At 46.8% G+C, this 19023-nt stretch overlaps 1 protein-coding gene across 1 annotated transcript in view; it reads right to left on the reverse strand.

Annotated features, from left to right (window-relative positions):
- Positions 1–17231, reverse strand: part of FAM184A (family with sequence similarity 184 member A) — a 106924-nt gene extending 89693 nt beyond the window's left edge. The window contains exon 1 of the mRNA XM_040965232.1: positions 17085–17231. Within this exon, the coding sequence (XP_040821166.1) occupies positions 17085–17231 (147 nt within the window). The remainder of the gene's footprint in view (positions 1–17084) is intronic.
- Between the last annotated feature and the right edge of the window lie 1792 nt (positions 17232–19023).

The raw sequence follows: 19023 nt of genomic DNA on the forward strand, positions 1-19023 counted from the left end.
AAGTGACAAAAGTCCTTAACTTTTGTTAGGAACTTCCTTTCTTTTCAAAGTGATGTGAATTTGAGCATTCACACACATCAAACATTTATACCATGACATAAGGGAAGCCAAGAGATAAAAACAGAAGAGCTCAGCTATCACAGAGACGGGGCCATGTTTCGGGGAGAAGTCCAAGGTTCCTCTGAGAACGGCTTTAAATCCTCCCTGTCCTGGCAACTAAAGCGCACCAGATAAAGAAAGAAGTCATTTCGGGAGAGTTTTTCCAACCCCAGCTGATCAAATCACCTTGTCACTTGAGACTTCCTGTCTGAGGCTGTAGACATCACGTCCTGGCTACAAACTCAAGAATCTGTGGCCATAATAAAATAATTGCTTTCTTACATGGAAGGAACAGAGAAACAGAGTTAACAGCAAGAGAATGGAACACATGGTAGGTAACATATCCACCACCTCACTGTAATGACCACAATCCATATTTTTCTTTCTTTTTTGGAACTTCTTTTTTATTTCAACACTAAATTTTCTCTGCTCTCTTCCCCATTTATTTTGACAGTTCAACTTTGGAAACTATTATATCCAACAGAACCATTTCCTACAGTTTAAGTTCCTGTTTATTTGTTTGAAAAACTTTTCTCTCAACATTGTTCACTTACTGGAATTATTTGGTCTTTTCGCTTTTTTATTTCTTTATTTCTGATTTAGTTTATGGTTAAACATGTAATTATTCAGCGTAAGATGAGTAATCACAATAAGTGAGCATTTTTGTCAAGCATCTTACTCAGCACTCATTGTAAACACGGCACCAGTACTTCAGATGTTTATCACTATAAATGCTTTATTAACATCAGTTGCTGCTACAAATTTTATATATTTATTCTCATCCAAAATATCTCTCCTTCATTTATTGTGCCAGAAAATCACACTTAAGCTGTTTACGCATAATTGTAAACTCTTCAAACCACTGCATTTTTATACAATATATTTTGTAATTTGCTACTACATTTAATGGACATAAATTGGTCATTCACAAATCATAATGCAAAGATGTGACGCTCCTCATTTTCTTGACTGCCACGACTCATAACTACCCGGCAGAATGCTTAACTTCTGAGTGCCCTGTCAGTTACGTTTAGGGTTTCTAGAAGTTACAATGAGGTATTATCATCTCAGTTGCTATGCCAAGCTCCTTGCTGAAACTCTCCCTCCTGGTGTCACCTCACTTTCCCCGGGTCAGCTACACCCTTCCAGTGATGGCCACAGCAGAAGTCTGCTTGTTTACTGATATAAATGGTGACCAAGCTGCACTTCTCGTCAGAAGCTTCCGTGGAAAACATGAAGGGCAAAGGAACCAAAGGCGCTGGTTAGGCTGTGGCTCAAGGAACAGCTCAAGCAATCTGAACAGATTTTTAAATGACCTGAGTGGAGGAGGTGTTCAGCCTGGAGGTTAAAATACCACTCAGGGCACTGTGTCCTGTCTGAGAGGATCTGTATTCAATATCTCGCCATGAACTCCAACTCCAGCTCCCTGCTAACACAGACCCTAGCAAGCAGCAGGTACTGGCTCAAATGGCTGGCTTACTGCCATCCACATGGGAGACCTGGATTAATTCCTGCCTTGCCCCAGGGCCAGCCCCAGTTACTGCCAACTGTTTATGGAGTGAAGCAGAGACCACAAGCTTTCTCTTGGATTCTCTGCCTCTGAATTAAGAATAAAGTGAAAACAAGGAAAAGCTGGTAAATAAAGAAGAAAGGAGCAAGGGGACAGGTAAGTGGGTAAGATGTGAAAAAAGTAAATGAGAATTGAAATGTTAAGAAGTACATTTTCATTCAACCAACAAATATTTACAGAATACCTATCATATTGTAGAGTCGAAGATTCAGAGGAAGATAAGTGTGGACATGATGCCAGTACAAGCCACTTGGCAACAGAAAGCTGATAAGAGACCAACTACATTCAAAAAGACAGTAAGCAGACAGCAAAACCCTTCATTCTTGGAAGACAATAGAGCTTAAGAGAGAAATTCATCAGAAACTACCTAAAACTTATGAGGCAACACCAGTGTCATCTTTGTATCTGAATCAAAAGTCATTTTGAAGGTGGCAAGACAACTGGCTTTGGCATGATTTATGATCTCCTGGATTCTGCCAAATTAAAAAAAAAAAAAATAGAACCTTAACACAGACTTGTAAGACATGGCTATATGAGAAGAAAAGCGTCAAGGAAACAGCTAAAGAAATGTGAGAAAAAACTGAAGAAAGTGAGGGAGCTGCAGAGGCCAACAACAGTCAGTATCAGCATGACCAAAGAAGAGCTAGAGACCAGGCCACAGCAGCAGGAGCGAAGGGTCTGCAACAGCTTTATCTACAATGATTGAATTACTCAGTAGAGGCAAAAGGAAGCTAGGGTGTTAGAAGGACCCACAGCAATGTCTCTGCTGAACAGAAACCAGCAGAAGCAAGCACATGGAGCCATTTGGCCTCAACCTTAAGAATTAAATTGGTTGGGCTTGCAGAGCAGAACTCTGCTTCATCAGCCTTGGCTGATGAGCAGAGGAAGCAGTCCACGTATCACCCATCCCCTCCCTGGCTGCTTTTTAAGCAGCTGGTACCATCTTTATTCCGTGGGCAGCCAATATGCCCACTGGGAACCCAGCTTTGCCCGTTGACCACCTGCCAATGAGCTCTTAGGGTGGTGACTGGCTGAACTAGGAGTGAACATGGAACCCGTCAACATGCACAGGTAATAGAGCTGAGCATAGGCTGGGCAGGTCCAAGCTGCAGCACCTGCATGTGCATCCTAAAACAGGGTATAGGACGGGCCGGCCCACAACATCCACCAGTTCATACAAAGGCCAAGATGGAGGGGCAGGCTATGCTGGGCAAAGCTAGCACCTACTGGAGCATGAGAGATCTGGGTCTGGGCGTGGGCTGAGTGGGGAAACTAGGAGACTGCCATACTGGGCCTCAGTTCCCACTGGTGAACAGGTGTTCGAGACCTAGGGGGTCAGGCAAGCTAGGCAAGATGGTTCCACCCGTTGGCAAGTGTCTGGGTTGATTTTGGAGGGGGGAGGACCAGGCAGGGCTGAGCAGATATTAGCTCCCTGGCGAGCGCAGAAACCAGGCTGGGGTGCAGGTCATGCTGGGCTAGGGTATCACCCCTACTGATTCACATGAGCCGGGAATGGGAGCAGACTAAGCAGGGCCAGGTGCCAGCACCTGCCAGCAAGTTGGTTTGGGGGCTGGCTAGGTAAGGCCAGGCTACAGCATCCAAAGGCAAAGGCTAAGATGGATGGGGGCTATGCCAGGCCAGGTCAGAGCAATCACTGGCATGCGTGAGATCTGTGGAGGAAAGCAGGCCTGGCTGGGGAGCGAAGAGGACGCCCTCGCCGGGTTGTGATCCCCACTGGACAGTGTGAGGGCCAAGGTGGGGGCTGCAGTCTGGTCTGGATATAGCTGCAGAATTGGCCAGCATGTGTGTGGGCTGGGTATTGGGTGTGCCAGACTGGGCTAGAATCCAGCACCCACAGGTACTCGTGAGAACGAGGGTAGGTATAGGACAGGCTAGGCCAGGTCTCTGCCCCCTGTGAGTTGTGTCTGAGTATGGGCGAGCCTTGGCTGGGCTGAAACATCCAACAGAAGAACCAGAATGGGTGAGGGCTGGTGAGGGAAGGTCATTGTTCCTGCTAAGACAGGAGGTGGACTAAGTAGGGCTGGCCCATGGACCCACCAGTGTGCGCAAGATCTGGCTCTAGGAGAGGTCCGAATAATGGAGGAGCTTGGGGAACTTCTCTGTTGGGACACACTCCATGCAGGTGAGTACAAGAACCAAGATGGGCAGCAGCCCAGTCCAGGCCAAAATACAGCACCCACCAGCATACATTTGGTGCAGGTCAGGGGCAGGCTGGGATGGGTCAGTCCATATCACCAACTGGCAAATCCAAGTGCCAGAATGGAGTGTGGGTCAGGGCCAGGTCAGGGCACAATACCAGCCAGTTCACATGAGGACTTTGATTGGAGGCTGGCAGGGCTGGGTTACGCTATAGCCACCACCATCATGAGCTGGATTTGGGGGTGGGACTGACTTGGCCAGGCTACAGCACCCACTGGCAAATGCTGAGGTGAAGGGGCTGTGCCAGACTGGGCTGCAGCACCCAACCAGCACATGTGAAATGCTGGGGCGGTAGGGGGGCCCAGTGAGGGGGCTGCAAAGGCCCCTCTGCTGTGCCACTAATCCCACTGGTAGGCATGAGAGCTGGGATGGGGGCAGACCAGGCTAGGCAGGGCCACATCCGATAGCCTACGTGTGAGCTAGATCAGGGAAAAGCCAGGCTGGGCTGACTGTACCTTCTGGTACATGTATAAGCCAGTGTTGGTGTGGACTGACAGGGCTTTGCTGCAGCATCAGCTGGCAGATGCTAGCACAGGGGCCAAATTCTTTCAGGCACAGTCATGACTTAGATGGTGGCATCCGCTGGCACCAGTGTGGATTGGATAGTGTGGCTGGTTGGGACAAACTGGGCTTCAATACCCATCAACATGTACGAGAGCTGAATGGGATGTGGGACAGACTGGACCTATCTGCTATACATACTGGCAAGCACAGGAACCAGGGCAGGGGCGGGTCAAGTGGGGGTTTTTGTGGGTCTCTCTGACTAGACTGCAGCTCCCATTGGTTTACGTGAAGGTCAAATATGTGGTGGGCAAGATTGGGCTGGGCTTCAATACCCATCAAGTTTCGTAAAAAACGGGGCTGGAGACAGAACTGACCCAGCAATTGCAAATACCAGTGTATAGGCTGATTTAGGTGACAGACTGTGCCAGACCCTGTATTTGAAACACAAACAAGGATCAGGTCTGGGATGGCCTCAGATGCAGTTTCTCTGGCGATTCCCTACCAACTGAACTGCTGGACTCAGAACCCTAACTATGGAGAGAATTGCAGGTTTCATGGGCTGACTGTGGGAGTGGATGTGTCAGAGCTGGGCCTCCTCAGTGGCTCAGATGGAGCACAGTACAGCATATCCAAATGTACATGAAGAAGAGAGCAATGTATCAGAGCCTCCAGAGGACACCTGGTACCATGGAAGAGGACAGAGGACAGAACAAATTGATCAACTACCCCAGCCATTCATTGGCAGTGAAGATCTGGGCAGACAGAGACACTAAGGTGAACTATAGCAGCCAGTGGATTCAGGAGAGATTTCATTGTGATTGGAGTAGCAGGCTCGTCAGCAATTCAGGACTGTTGAATTATCAAAACCTCTTGAAAAAGTCATGGTATTGTAAATTTCTATTTTTCTTCCTGTTGTTGATTTTGTATTGTGGCTTTTCATTTAAGAAGATGTGTGGTGATTGTGTAGTGGAGACTGTCATGTCCAGATGCGAGGATGCAGTGCAGTGTGTATCTCTACTTCCAGATCAAAATGGACTACTAATGCAACCATTAGCTGTATGTTGACAATAGGAAGCTGGACTCTGCCATTGTCCATGCCTGCAAAATGATGAACATGTGACTGTTTATGAAGAGCCATGCTAGAGTAATAACATAGGGGAATTCGGTGGGAGGAAGGAGATTTGGGAACGGGGCTGGGAAATCCCAGGGCCTATGAAACTGTATCATAAGATAATGATAATAAGTTAAAAATAAGTTAAATTAAAATGTAAGAAAAAATTAAAACTATAAAAAAAAATAAAGAAAGGCAGAAAAAAAAATGACACTAGCATGAGGGTGAAGAGTCATGATATCCATATGCAGTGAGAGCTGGAAAGAAGACGCCATCTATAAGACCTGTGGGAAAGTGAGCAGTGGCCACACACAATAGTGGCAGAAAAAGCAGAAGCCTATAGAGAAGACCGAACTTTCCCTACCATTAAAGTGAGGAGACAGTATTTCATGAACAGATGTGGCTGCAGAGAAGTTTGAGAGCATGGAATGAGAATTTCAGAAAGCAACTACAAAACTCTAATGCATTTCCAAGAAAACAAACAGCCACCAGGGAGAAGTTAGGGGACATGGAGGCCTGTGTTTGAAGCTGCAGCTCGTCAGACAGAGCTCTGAGTCAGGGGGGTAGGACCTGATCATGCTTCCAAAACATACTCTCATCTCCACACTTCAGCCAAGTATGGCTCTTGCACTGGATCCCAAAGGTGGTGGTGAGTGATGATCAAGGTTAAGCTATTTACTCAAAATTAAACAGTTTTGATAAAATTATTTTAAACATGTTTAAGCCTTGGGTTGTTTTTTTTTAAATTAAAATAATATGAACTTCAAGAAGTTACATGATGATTAAATGACAATTTATATGAAGCGCTTCACATAGCAATGCACAGGATAATTTTTGGTGTATTTGTTTTAGTTGTAATTGATTTGGTTCTCCCAAGAAATTCCAATCTGGTACGCAGGGGCCAAGACTGGTCAGTCCCACCGACTCCCACCTTGCATGAAAGCAAAAGAACCAGAAGGCTTGGGGCACTAACTTGCCTAGCATCTCATTCAGCTACCATCTAACATAGAAGGTTTACCAAATGCTGCTGTTTGCTGTACACTAGAATGCAAGCTGCCGAAGAACAAGCCGTGTGCCTTATCCGCATGCCTCCCAGCACCAAGCCACTTGTTCATTAAAATGTCTATGTCACAAGTCTCCACGGAACATAAAGCAGCACAGAACCATGTGCCACAAAGATGTTCATTCCCCAGCCTATGTCGAAATAACACAGCATCTTTCCTTTTGTTAAATAATTTGTTACCTTCCTGCAAGTTATTTAGGTTTTATCATATATCATTTTCAGATTTAAGTATCAACAAACAGGAAAAAATAGAAAAAAAATCCCCACATGCCTAGTAAACAAAATACCGATATCTTAATTTATTTTATTCCACCATTTTCAAGATGACAAACGCGTAGAATTTTGTATAAACAAATTAATAATGAAGTTGGTTTGATTAGACTTAAATGCTCCACATTTTGCTGTAAAGTTTCAGTGTGCCTGACACTTGTCAAATAACCATAATCTAGCTTCTGCTACAAAATTAAACAATATGATTCCAAATTCTAAAACCACACAATCTCACTTCACTTAACTATATGATTAACAAGGCAGACTACAACTGAAATTCAAGTGTACATTTTTGTTCTGTGGCTTCCCCTACCACTGACCACAAGCCCTACCTAACTCCCCTTACTCCACTCTGGAATCCCTGATCCAGCGTTTAAACCATAAACCGCACACACAGCTAATCCCAAACTAACCCACGGCATCCTCAGAATCCCGTCCCTGCTCAGCCCTTGCTCAAACCTGGCTCTCAACTAATGACAAGGATTCTCCAACACAACCCATACTCTGTTCCATCTAACTCATTGCAGAACTTAAAAATGATTCAAGATGTGCAAAATTGCCTTCTAAAAAGGACAGCATGGCATAAACTGCAAATCTGTGTTCACATTCCAGCTCTTCTAGCAATGTGGCCTAGGGCATGTTACGTAATCTTTAACACTCAGTTCCCCATGGAATCTAATAACAACCACATGGGACTATGATAAGGATGAAATTAAACGTCATAATAGAATAGCATGGAATGGCTGCTCAAAAATGGTCTTCACTGTTATTTTTCCAAATCGTTACTCTTCCCTCATAATGAGAAGCACCTGCTGCTTTCACACTTGCCCTATCACTCTGCTTTAACTGCTCAGTCAGCCTCACTAAGCAGCCTCCGGGCATGCCCCCAGCAGTGTAGACTCAGACCTCAGATTCACAAACTCCCTTTCCATTCCCACCCTCCTATCACCTTTGGAGGACTCAGAAGCCCACGTGGGATCCAAACTGCTATTCAGTTCTCCAGGATTCTTAACTCTAATCATCTTTGCCACCATAGACACTGTCAAGACTGCGCTCTGTATCTTACCACAACTTTTTCTACCACAAAAATCTTGATATATCCCTTTCTTATGCTACAACTCTTTGCCTTTACCCCTCAAATTCAAGGCATTATCTTTCATACACTTAAATGGTCCTCCCAATAAAACAGTTGCTCTTAATCTATGTAGCTCCACCCTCACTGCTCTGACTTCCTGTTACACAAAAGGGGAGTAAACTAGACAAACTACACCATACTATACTGAAGCTCTTTTTTAAAATCTGAGAAAGCAAGACAGAGAGAAAGAGAGGACGAAGGAAGGAAAGGGAAAATTCCCCATCCACTAGTTCATTCCTAATGCTCACAGTCCCAGATAAATGGCAGGGACCAATCACTTCATGCAAGGTCTACAGTAGCAGAAGCTAGAACTGAGAGTATAGCTGGGACTCTGGCACTGACCCTTAGATATGTGATTAAAGTGTCCCTGTGGCATCTGAACCACTATACCAAACATCAGCTCCCATGAAGCTTTTAACTCCCATAAAACCACGTCTTTGTCATAATTGTAAGGCAAAACTTCAGCTCTGGATTAATCCTCATAACCTGTCGGATCCTCTCTCGCATGTACCGAACAATGGTCAACTTCTCAGGACTGTTGAGGACTTGGCAAAAACTGCAAAACATCCAAACTGACATCAATGATCACATTTAATCTCTTGGGACAACCACAGACTTATGGATCCTTTAATTTGCCTCTAGTCAGCTTACCTCACTACCTTCACATTAACTATTTCAAAGCTCTTCTTTTGTGCTTTAAAAATGTATTTGAGCAGCAGCAGATTTAAAGAAAGACATTTGGGGGCGGGAGGAGGGAGGCAGATTTATAGAGAGGAGACAAAAAGATTTTCCAAATGCTGGTTCACTTCTCACACAGCCGCAATGGCCGGAGCTGAGTGAATCCACTACCAGGAGCCAGGAGTCTCTTCCAGGTCTCTCATGTGGGAACAGGCTCCCAAGACTTGGGCCATGCCCCACTGCTCTACCAGGCCACAAGCAGGCAGAAGGATGGGAAGTGGAGCAAAAACAGGCACAGCATGGGATCCTGGCACTTAAAGTGGAAGGATTAGCCAATTGAGCCATTGCACCAGGCCAAACCTTTTCCAGTTTCTAAAGGCCACCTGCATTCCTTGTGTTGTGGCACCTTCTGTTACAAAGTCAGCAAAGGACGGTCATGTATTTCTCATGTCCCATCCTGACACTGAACATCCATCCCTACTTAAAGGGAGCTTGTGACTATACTTGCTCCAACCAATAATCAAAGATGACCTTCCCATCTCTCAGGACCCTTAACTTTATCTTATCTGCACTTGATCTTAGCCAAAAGGCAGAGAAGCAATGTCTTGATCTTATCTGAAATACAGGTAGCACTGTTAGCCAGGAGGGCCCGGGGCAGGTGGAAAGTCCCCAGGTAGTGCCAAAAGTTCCCACCCAGAATAGCCGCCCAGGACTCATTCAAATGGAGCCAACCATTCAGAAGACAACACATACCTCTACCTCAATCCCCATTATCAGCACTGCTTAAGCTAAGGCGTGCCTCAGTCCGGGTGTGATTTCAGTGGCCCACTCACTTGCAGACCCCAATAAAGCCTGATTCTATCACCATTTTGGTCTCAACAATCTCTGTTTTGCAGCAGTTTTTAACCTAACATGCACCTTCACAGATAGCAAAATACACATCCATGTGTTCCCAAGCATGGCTAACGTGATGGGTTTGGATTCAAATCAGATTATTTACTCCAGAATAGTTCACTTTTTCATCTCACTCATGACCGTAGAGTACTAATAACTGAATTTCTTTATCGTCACTATTTTCTGGTAACCACAGTGTATGGACAGACAATATATACTGCTGTAAAAAACAGTGAAAGCTGACTTTCTTCCAGATCACTGAAGGAAGACACGTGTCAGTACAGAAACCAGTACGACTGTCTCCAAAGTTTTCTGTATGTTACACAGTTAGTACTGAAGCACTAAAAGTGCAGTAGCCACAGACTGTCCAAGATTTCTAATTACACCAATCTTCAGGAAGACAGAAGCTTCTAACAAAACCAGCTCACATGCTGAGATTTTTGTGGAGAAGAAAATAACTGCAAATATTAAAGGAAAAGAATAGTGAAGATAAGACTTGGTTTACATGAAATCAAGGTTATATTTTTAAAAGTTCTGCTCCATGCCCTAGAATAGTTTCTATGTTTTATTCCTTCTTCCACTTAAGGCAATGCGGCAGAATCAAGTTCACATGACAAAGACCACAATTAGCAGATCAGATGAGGCTTCAACTGTAATTATATCCCCTGCTGGTGACTCTAGGGTGGCTGCTTAGTGACTGGCAACTCAGTGCCACCCCCAGGGGCTAGCCTTCCCTCAACCCTCATCTGAGGGTGTCTGGGAGAAAATAAGGGTGGAAGTCACACTCAAGTGAGGGTGCCGAGGGTGCTAGTAAGAGTCACAGTCCAGTAGGCCTTTGCAACCAGCTGACAGAGGAGGGCTAAGTAAACAACAGATGCACAGTTCTGCTTTCCTTTTCAGACACAGTCCACCATTCCTATCCGTGTGCATATCTGTGCATTTGCCTACTTGATGTATAGGTAATCCAAAAATGTAGCAAAATGTAATAGACCAACTTTATTCAAGGGCCAGTTTCAGCCTTTATTGTCAGAAATCCAACCTGGATTTCCCTTGCACACGGAACATAATTGCTATAAATAATAAGAATTGACTTATTGTTCTATATTTATCTATTTGTTATTCTATCTTTATGTGTTATTCTATCTTTACTTTTCACAGCTCTGGCCCATGACAGTGTGGATTATATCTCCCTCAAAAAAGATAACACAGGAATGGAGTTACAGCAGCTCACTGATGAGTTCTTACTCTGTAGTCCAGTTCTGGCTCCACTCCTGACTCTAGCTTCCTCTTACTATACACCCTGGAAGAAAGCAATGACGGCTCAAGCAGTCAGGTCCCTGCTACTCCTGTGGGAGACCAGGGGGAAGTTCTTGCCTCCTGGATCCAGCCTGACCTAGCTATTCCAGACCTCTGCAATGTGAACTGTAAATGGGAGCTCTCTGTCCATTCCTCTATCTCAATCTCTCAAATAAATGAACATTTACATATATATTGCATATGAACTTACATAATGTGTGTGTCTTATGAGTGCTATGTATGTAGATATACATGCAAACATATATGTGACATATATACCAGTGCTTTATTGTAGACTATGTCAAAAGAAGCTGAGACAAGGAAAAGAAGACTATAAGGTAGCTAAAATCTCATACTTATTACCTCTCCCACATAAATGATCTTATTCAATCATTACATAAATCTGTCAGGATCGATTATTCTCCTTTTGCAGATGAGGCCATAGGGTGCACAAAGCAAAAACATTTCCTAAAGCTCAGACCCTCATTGGGGGTAAGGCTGAAATTCAAACCCAAGCTGTGAAACTCAATACACCTCACCTCTGACCCAAACGGAGGCGACTGCTCCCTCATCAGGCCGTTTGGCTCCAGGAATGGGGTTACCCGATCTGCCCCCATCAAGACTAGTCCTAACGCAGACACTCAGACCTGAAATTTCCCTTTACCCCCTCTCCTGTCTCACACTAAGCATGTTACAGAGATAGGCAACTCGGAATGTATTAGCAGAAGCAACAAACCACATTTAAAAAGTCACATGCCACTGCTTTCAGTATAATCAACAATCCAGCTAAGAAAGCAGGCAGCTAAAGGGAAAAAAATACCACAGTAGTTTGCTTTCACACCAAGCACAGCAGATACTACACCAATGTAACTGTAAAAATTCTGAGTCTGGAATGACTAAAGCTGTTCATGAAAACATGAAAATATTATGACATTTAACTAAGATTACACACACACACACACACAAAAAAAATAAAAGCTCTGTTCAAAAGTTATCAAGCTGGCACCATTGTAGCCTAACAAGCATACCATACAAGCTCTAGGTCAAGTCCTAGCTGCTCCATTGCCCATCCAGCTCCCTACCATGCCACCGAGGAGAGCCATGGAAGATGGCCCAAAGAGCCTAGGCCCCTGCCACTCGTGTAGGACAGCCAGCTGAAGTTCCTGACTCTTGGCTTCGACCTGGCCAAACACTGGCCATTGCAACCTTCTGGGGAGTGAACCAGCAGATGGAAAATAGCTCCATCTCTTCCTCACTCTCTTGTTCTGCCTTTTCAATAAATAAGCAAATCTTTATTACAAAATTGCAACACAACTGTTATGAAATAAGTAATCTATAAACTCAGATTTCAATGGAGGATAGGAGAGGCAAGTTGATTTCACTGTTACCAAAGTGTCGGGGGCGGGGGACAGAGAGGGGGATTGTCTTTCAGACAGTAAGTGAAACACAGCTTCAACATGGAAAAGAAATCACAGAATCACTAATATGAGAAAAAAGGTAGGGATGGACACTGGGCACAGCAGTTAAGTTGTCACTTGGGGGCCTAGCACGATAGCCTAAAGGCTGAAGTCCTCACTTTGCATGTGTCAGGATTCATATGTGCACCAGTTCATGTTCCAGTTGCCCTACTTCCCTTCCAGCTCTCTGCTTGTAGCCTGGGAAAGCAGTTGAGGATGATTCAAAGCCATGGGACCCTGAACCCATGTGGGAGACCAAGAAGAAGCTCCTGGCTCCTGGTTTTGGATTGGCCCAGTTCTGGCCATTGCAGCCACTTGGGAGAGTGAATCAATGGACAGAAAATTTTTCTCTCTGTCTCTCCTTCTCTCTGTAGATCTGCCTTTCCAATAAAAATAAACAAATCTTACAACAAAAACTACAAGTCTAAAGCAAAGCATATTGATACATGTTACCTTCCAGCTCCCATCACTAGTGCTAGGGAGCTTCCAAGAGATTCCCTCAGTGAGAGTTAAGGCAACAATGGCCCATGCCTTTTGGGGGAAGGTAGAGGATGCCTGTCCTATCCCTAAAGCTCAAGAGGACCACTTAAAGGTAACAGTGACTTAGCACCAGGAATGCACATTCCTGGCAAATCTGAAGAACGAGGAACTGGAGGAAAAGGCAAGAGAGATAGATGGCTGACCTGGAACCACGACCAGAGTTTGTGCACAGTGAGTGCTCCCCATGGACTAGGAGTGCATCCTCTGAGAGAGCAAAAATGCTAAGGTACAGAGGTCCACACACCTTAGCAAGATGAAGAGGATGCTACTACCAGCTCCACAGGCCAAGTATGGAGCAAGCGATCAGCCAGAATATAGATGCTCTGTCAACATCAAGGAATTAGAAGTGAGAATGTGAAGTGACTGAGGTGAGCGCTGGAAGCCACAAGTTCTAAACATCTGCCAAGCCTAGAGAAACACGAAAGCTCAAACACCATCCATCTTCAGGATTTTTTACTCCTCATTTCTCTTCTCTTCTTCCTTGTCTAAAGAGAAAGGGATCAGAAACCAGTACTGGCAAGACAGAACAAGATCAGAAAAGCCAAGCCAGAAGAGAAAGCAAGCCAGGGATGCCCTTCCCCTCCCGTTTCTAGGGTCACCGCCCAGCCCCACCCCGCAGCAGGCAGAGCAGAAGTCGGCACGGGGCAGAAGCTTCACCTATAATTCAGATTTGTTCTGTGGATTTTATTTACCAGCACTGAATATTTTAATAACAACCCTGGGTTGTTTATGACTTGGTTACTGTAACACAATTTATATTATCTAAGAGCAACCAGAAAAATTCAATTCATCCATGGCAGAGAATAAACCGAAAGGGTCTCAAAGGGGATTATACTGGGAGGTGGGGTAGAGTCAAAACTGACCAAGTCAAACTGCATAATGACATCCTCCAAGTCCTGCTTTCCAACTTAACTGCCAACTCCAGGGCCAACGCAGGGAGGGAGAGGGGACAGAATTACACAAGCATGGTTTTGCAAAACTGAATGCACCCAGCTTCTCTACCTGTCCTGAGATTATCCAGCCATTAACAATTCCAGAAAGTTGCCACAACAGAACTCAAGAGTCTAATGTAAATTACTGACACCTGACACAAGTGAGTTTAGATATGTTTGACTTCCTTTTTTATTTTTTTCAACTTCCTTTCACAGGCCAAGAATGTGAGAGAATGCCACTCTAACGCCTAGCCAAATCTCCCTTTCATAAAGGGTGATTAGAGAACTTCTGTTCTTCCACTGTGAGAAGCTGTTAGGATCTTTTCTTTTTTAAGATTTATTTATTTCTATTGGAAAGGCAGATTTACAGAAAGATGGAGAAACAGAGTGAAAGATCCTCCATTCATTGGTTCACTCCCCAAGTGGCCACAATGGCGGAACTGAGCCAGTCTGAAGCCAGGACCCAGAAGCCTTTTCTCCCATGTGGGTGCAGGGTCCCAAGGCTTTGGGCCATCCTTGACTGCTTCCCTAGGCCACAAGCTGGGAGCTGGAAGGGAAGTGGGGCAGCCAGGATATGAACCAGCACCCATATAGGATCCTGGCACATGCAGGGCAAGGACTCTAGTCATAGGCCACTGGGCCTGGCCCTATGTTAGGCTCTTAACAGAATGAAAACACATATGGATGTAAAATCTTTATAATTCAATAGTAGAAAAAGTACTATACACATTTTGAAACCTTTTAGCAGAAAGCTGTCAAAAGCAGTTTACAGGTATATTAAGTGTAGCTTGGTTTATGCTTAAATGATCAGAATATTTTAAAAATATATCACTCTATTGCTACGTCACTTCAAGGATGGCCAGAAGTGCCTGAGATATGCCACTGCAAATCCAACGCAGGTCACCCCATCCCTATTTTAAGATCAGGAAAATGAGGCTCAGGGTTCAGTGATCTATAAGGTTAATACTAGTAGTGGTGAAACAGAAGTTCAAAATCCATATGCTGAGTCTGATTCCCAGGGCGGGCTCTGAACTCCACTGCCACGACAACGCACAAGGACTGACTTGCTGCCTCCTTTCCAAATTTTCCCTTTCTTTCTTCCTTTTTTCCTCCCTTCCTTCCTTTCATTTGTCTCTTTTGTTCCTTTATTTTTCTATACATCCATATGTACTCATGATGCTGTGCTTGCGGTATTCACAATAAGCGCATATAACTGCGAAATCTGACAAGATCTAAATAGTATACAAGGGAAACAGGCCTTCTTACATGCTTTCAGAAACTGCAGGATGCTGACTGCAAATCAGCACTATTGTCATACTTTTCTATCCTCAGACTTCATGGGAGTCAACAGAGGCAAGCGACAGGAGTGGCAGAATCTTCAGATATTTCAGCACAGTCAGTAACAGACACCCTTTGCCTAGCATGAGTTCACCACTGTCCCTCCCGCACACCCCACACTGCCCTGGGACCGGCAGTCAGGCTCTGAAATCCTGCTTGCTGCACAGCAGTGTGAGAGAAGGGGGTGCTGCTGACACCCACTGGGTGATGGTGCTAGACACCCTATAATGCACTGGGCAGCCCACCATGAGCAATCTAGTCCAGAATGTCAACTGAGAACCACTAACATAAAGGACTAAATGAGGCACTTCGCAGAGGGCATGGAAAGAGTGTTTAAAAGTTACAAACTGCCAACACTAAATGGACAGTCTGAGTAACATCCAGCAAAGATGAGGTGCAGCAGTTAATGGCTGAGGTGGGCAGGAGCACGGTCCTGCTCTCTGATTGGACTGGAGGTGGGCACAGAGAAAGTGACATCTTCACACCTCCACCAGTGCTGCTCAAGTATGTGAAAAAAAGCGCAAGCTGGAAGTGTTTATGCAGAGAAGAGGAACCCTTGCTTTTATGAAAGAGTACTGGGTCCCACCAGGAATTCAGAATTTCCACTACTTCCTGCAGAGTTTCCACTATTTCCCCTCAAGGGTTACCATAAAAAATAAGCACAATGTCTGTCATGCATATATCCAGAAAGAGCCAGAATGAATGAATATGCAAATGCATTGTTCTGGAAACACACCCTGAACATGAGCTTTCTGAAGCTCAAACACTCCCTGTCAGGAACCTGGCTGTGAGCCCCCAAGTGTGTGAATGCCCCCAGCACCTGTCTCTGATGCTTACACGTGCCTTCCTCTCAGTGTGGGGACCTTCTGCCACAGGGAGACCCAGACAGTACTGCCAGAGCAAACACCAAAACAAGAGAAAGTCTCGCACTGCCCCCATCTGCAAAGCTGAGCTCCACCGCCCTGTCCTGGGACCTGTGCCATCAAGCCTTCCCACCTTCAATACGTCACATCTCTTTCTTAAAATCACCCTCTTCCCTAAGATCGTCATTCAGTCTCCAAAATGCCAACTAGCAGAGGATTTTATTCCGGGAGAACTTTGGTAGTTAAGTCCGACTTCACAGGTGGTTTGGCCCACAAACCCCACCCAGGCCCTCTTTTCACACAGGTCACCCTGAGGGGCAGTTCAAGTTCAGCTTTACCACTGGAAGATTGCCTGGTCATCCCAACCAACTCTCAGAAACCACAAAGCACTTCTCCATCAGTACAGTTGCGGCTGAGAGGCCAACAGAACAACAGAATGGACGTGAACTGCTCTTGATGCAAACACCAACTTTCTCACTGTCAACGTTTACTAAACTGGAAAGAAAAAAAAAGAAGAAGAAAAACTAACTAGTTCAGGGGGGCGACCCTGAATCAATGACGGCTGGCCAAATTTGCAGGCTACCTGATCTTTGAATATTCACCTTTTGATCGTCTCAAATATTTAGCAGAGCGCTGACACCCAGCAATTCATCTAATAAGCTTTTGTGTTTTTTTTGGGGGGGGCATTTTGTCAAAAAGAGAAATATGACTCTTTAAATCCCTCAAATGGCTCGTAAGCTACGTTTTGTCTTACATTCCTCAGAAAGTTTATTCTCATCTTTAACGGCATAACCAGAGAGATTCCGGGTCAGGTAAGGTAAACACGGTACTGTACTGCCTGTGGTCCAGGGATGCGAAGACTTGTGGCTCCCTGGCAGATGCCCGAGGAAAACGATTTCATTACTGTGGAACAGGAAGTAAATCCTCATCCATTCTGGGCTGGCCTCGCCGAAAGGGAGTGCCAGGTGCCGCACCCCCACTCACGCACCACTGTGCCCTCCAGTTCCAGCCCGCTCCTCCCAAGTTTGATGGCTTTGAGACCCGTTGCGGCTGTTGCTTCTCCGAGCGAGCAGCCCCCTCCTCCGCTCGCCTGCCACCGCCACCGCGCCCTTACCTTGGTGAGCTGAGCGATCTTCTTGCTCATCTTCAGGTGCATGTCCTGGCTGTAGTCCATGGTGTGCCCCGCCAGGTGCGCGGCGGCCGATGAGGGCGTGAATTTGCCGTGGTGGTGCTGCTGCCAGCTCATGCCCGGGGTCGCCATCTTCCCGACAGACCCCGGCCGGGACACCTGTCCCCGCGCCGGCCCGGAGACCCGCGGAACACGGACGTCTGGGAGGCCACTGCTGGGGCGGCCGCTTCCCGGCCCGCCCCTCGGCGCTCCCTCCACGCGGCCGCAAGAGCCCCCAGACCCGCGACCCTTCGGTCACCCTCTTCTAGGGACGGGGCGGTCCCACCGACCCGAGGCCGCGGGCGACGCCGGAGCGGGGCGGACGCCCGGGCCCGACCCCGGCCCTCTCCGCAGCCGGTGCCGAGCCGAGGGAGTTGCGCGCAGCCCGGCTCCCGGGTCCCGCTCGCAGCCCGCACCCTGGACCCGGTGAGGTGTCGGCCACCAGGGCTGCGAAGAGAGAAGGCGACGGGGCGGGCTGCAGGAAGGGAGGCGGGGACGCGGAGCGGGACGCGGGGACGCGGAGCCGCCGTTACCAGGGTGCGCGGGGCGCGCGGGGCGCGCGGGGACGGCAACGTCATTTCCCCGCAGCCGAGCTCCGCCCCGCGCCGCCAGCCCCGCAGCTGCACTGGGGCCTCGCGGGCCGGGACTGCCCCCTGTGGTGGGATAGCAGGGCCCCGCTCTGGGCCGCGCCACGAACCCCGCGTGGTCACCTTGGATTCCTCGGATGCGAGCTAGCTTCCAGAGCAGTGCCTTGAGCAGCCTCGGGCCCCCCCGGGCACCAGGATGAGCCCGAGCGCACGTGGACTTGCTAGTGATGCTATGGTGGGGAAGTAGCGGGAATTCCAGGAATCCCTGCCTTCTCCCTTCCTTTCAAGCTCTCGCACAAGGTAGTGTCTTGGCCCGTCTGCTGCCTGCCAGGCCGCTTGCTGCATTCTCTCCCCCATTGCGTCACTGGGAAGTGAACAGGTTTCTTTAATCAATGAGCATATCCCGGAACCTCTGCTTTTTCTAGGCTATGACATCTGTGAAATTTGGTGAGCTGTGAGTCGTTGCAGACAGGCTTGGAGTGAAAGTCAAGGGGGAAAACAGACTTCAGCTCCTTGAGGATTTGAAATTGTGCCAAAATCTATCCTGATTTGTAGATTTTCAGCCTCCAAGATGTGTTATTTTCTCTTGATATCTGCAAGGAAAGCAACTTTTCTTTTTTTAAACTTGCAACCTATCTTAAAGTAAGTGAATTGTTTTATAGGTTTAGGCCAACATTAATTTAAGAATTTTTTGAATACTTATTTTTATTGGAAAGGCAGATTTATAGAGAGAAGGAGAAACAGAAAGATTTTCCATCTACTAGTTCACTTCCCAATTGGCTGCAATGATTGGAGCCGAGCGGATTCAAAGCCAGGAGCCAGGAGCCTCTTCCTAGTCTCCCATGTGGATGAAGGGTTCCAAGGTTTTGGGCCATCCTCTACTGCTTTCCCAGACCACAGGTGGGAAAGCTGGATGGGAAGTGGGACTGGGAGGAGGCTGGGCAGGGCCAGGCTGCAGCACCCAGCAGCATGCCAGGGAAAGGACTGAGGGCTACCCGGACCAAGCAGGGCTGCTGCTCCTGCTGGCACCTGTGAGATCTGGAACCTGGCAGGGAAACTTGGGGAACTCACTAGGCAGCAGCTCCTGCTGGGGATCACAGTTGCTGGGGCTGGGGGTGGGCCAGCCCCTCAAGTCTGTAGCACTAGTCAGTGTTTGTGTGGCCCAGTCTGGGAACAGCCAGGCTGGGCCAAGGCCTCAGCACTCTCTGGCACACAGAAGAGCTAGGACAGGGTTTGGGTTAAGCCTGGCTGGGCTAGGATGCAGCACCTGCCAGAGAGAGCTCAGAGTGCAGGTGAGC

The sequence above is a fragment of the Ochotona curzoniae genome, unplaced genomic scaffold, assembly GCF_017591425.1.
Source record: "Ochotona curzoniae isolate NIBS_2020 unplaced genomic scaffold, NIBS_Ocur_1.0 scaffold_3890, whole genome shotgun sequence".
Classification (NCBI taxonomy): Eukaryota; Metazoa; Chordata; class Mammalia; order Lagomorpha; family Ochotonidae; genus Ochotona; species Ochotona curzoniae.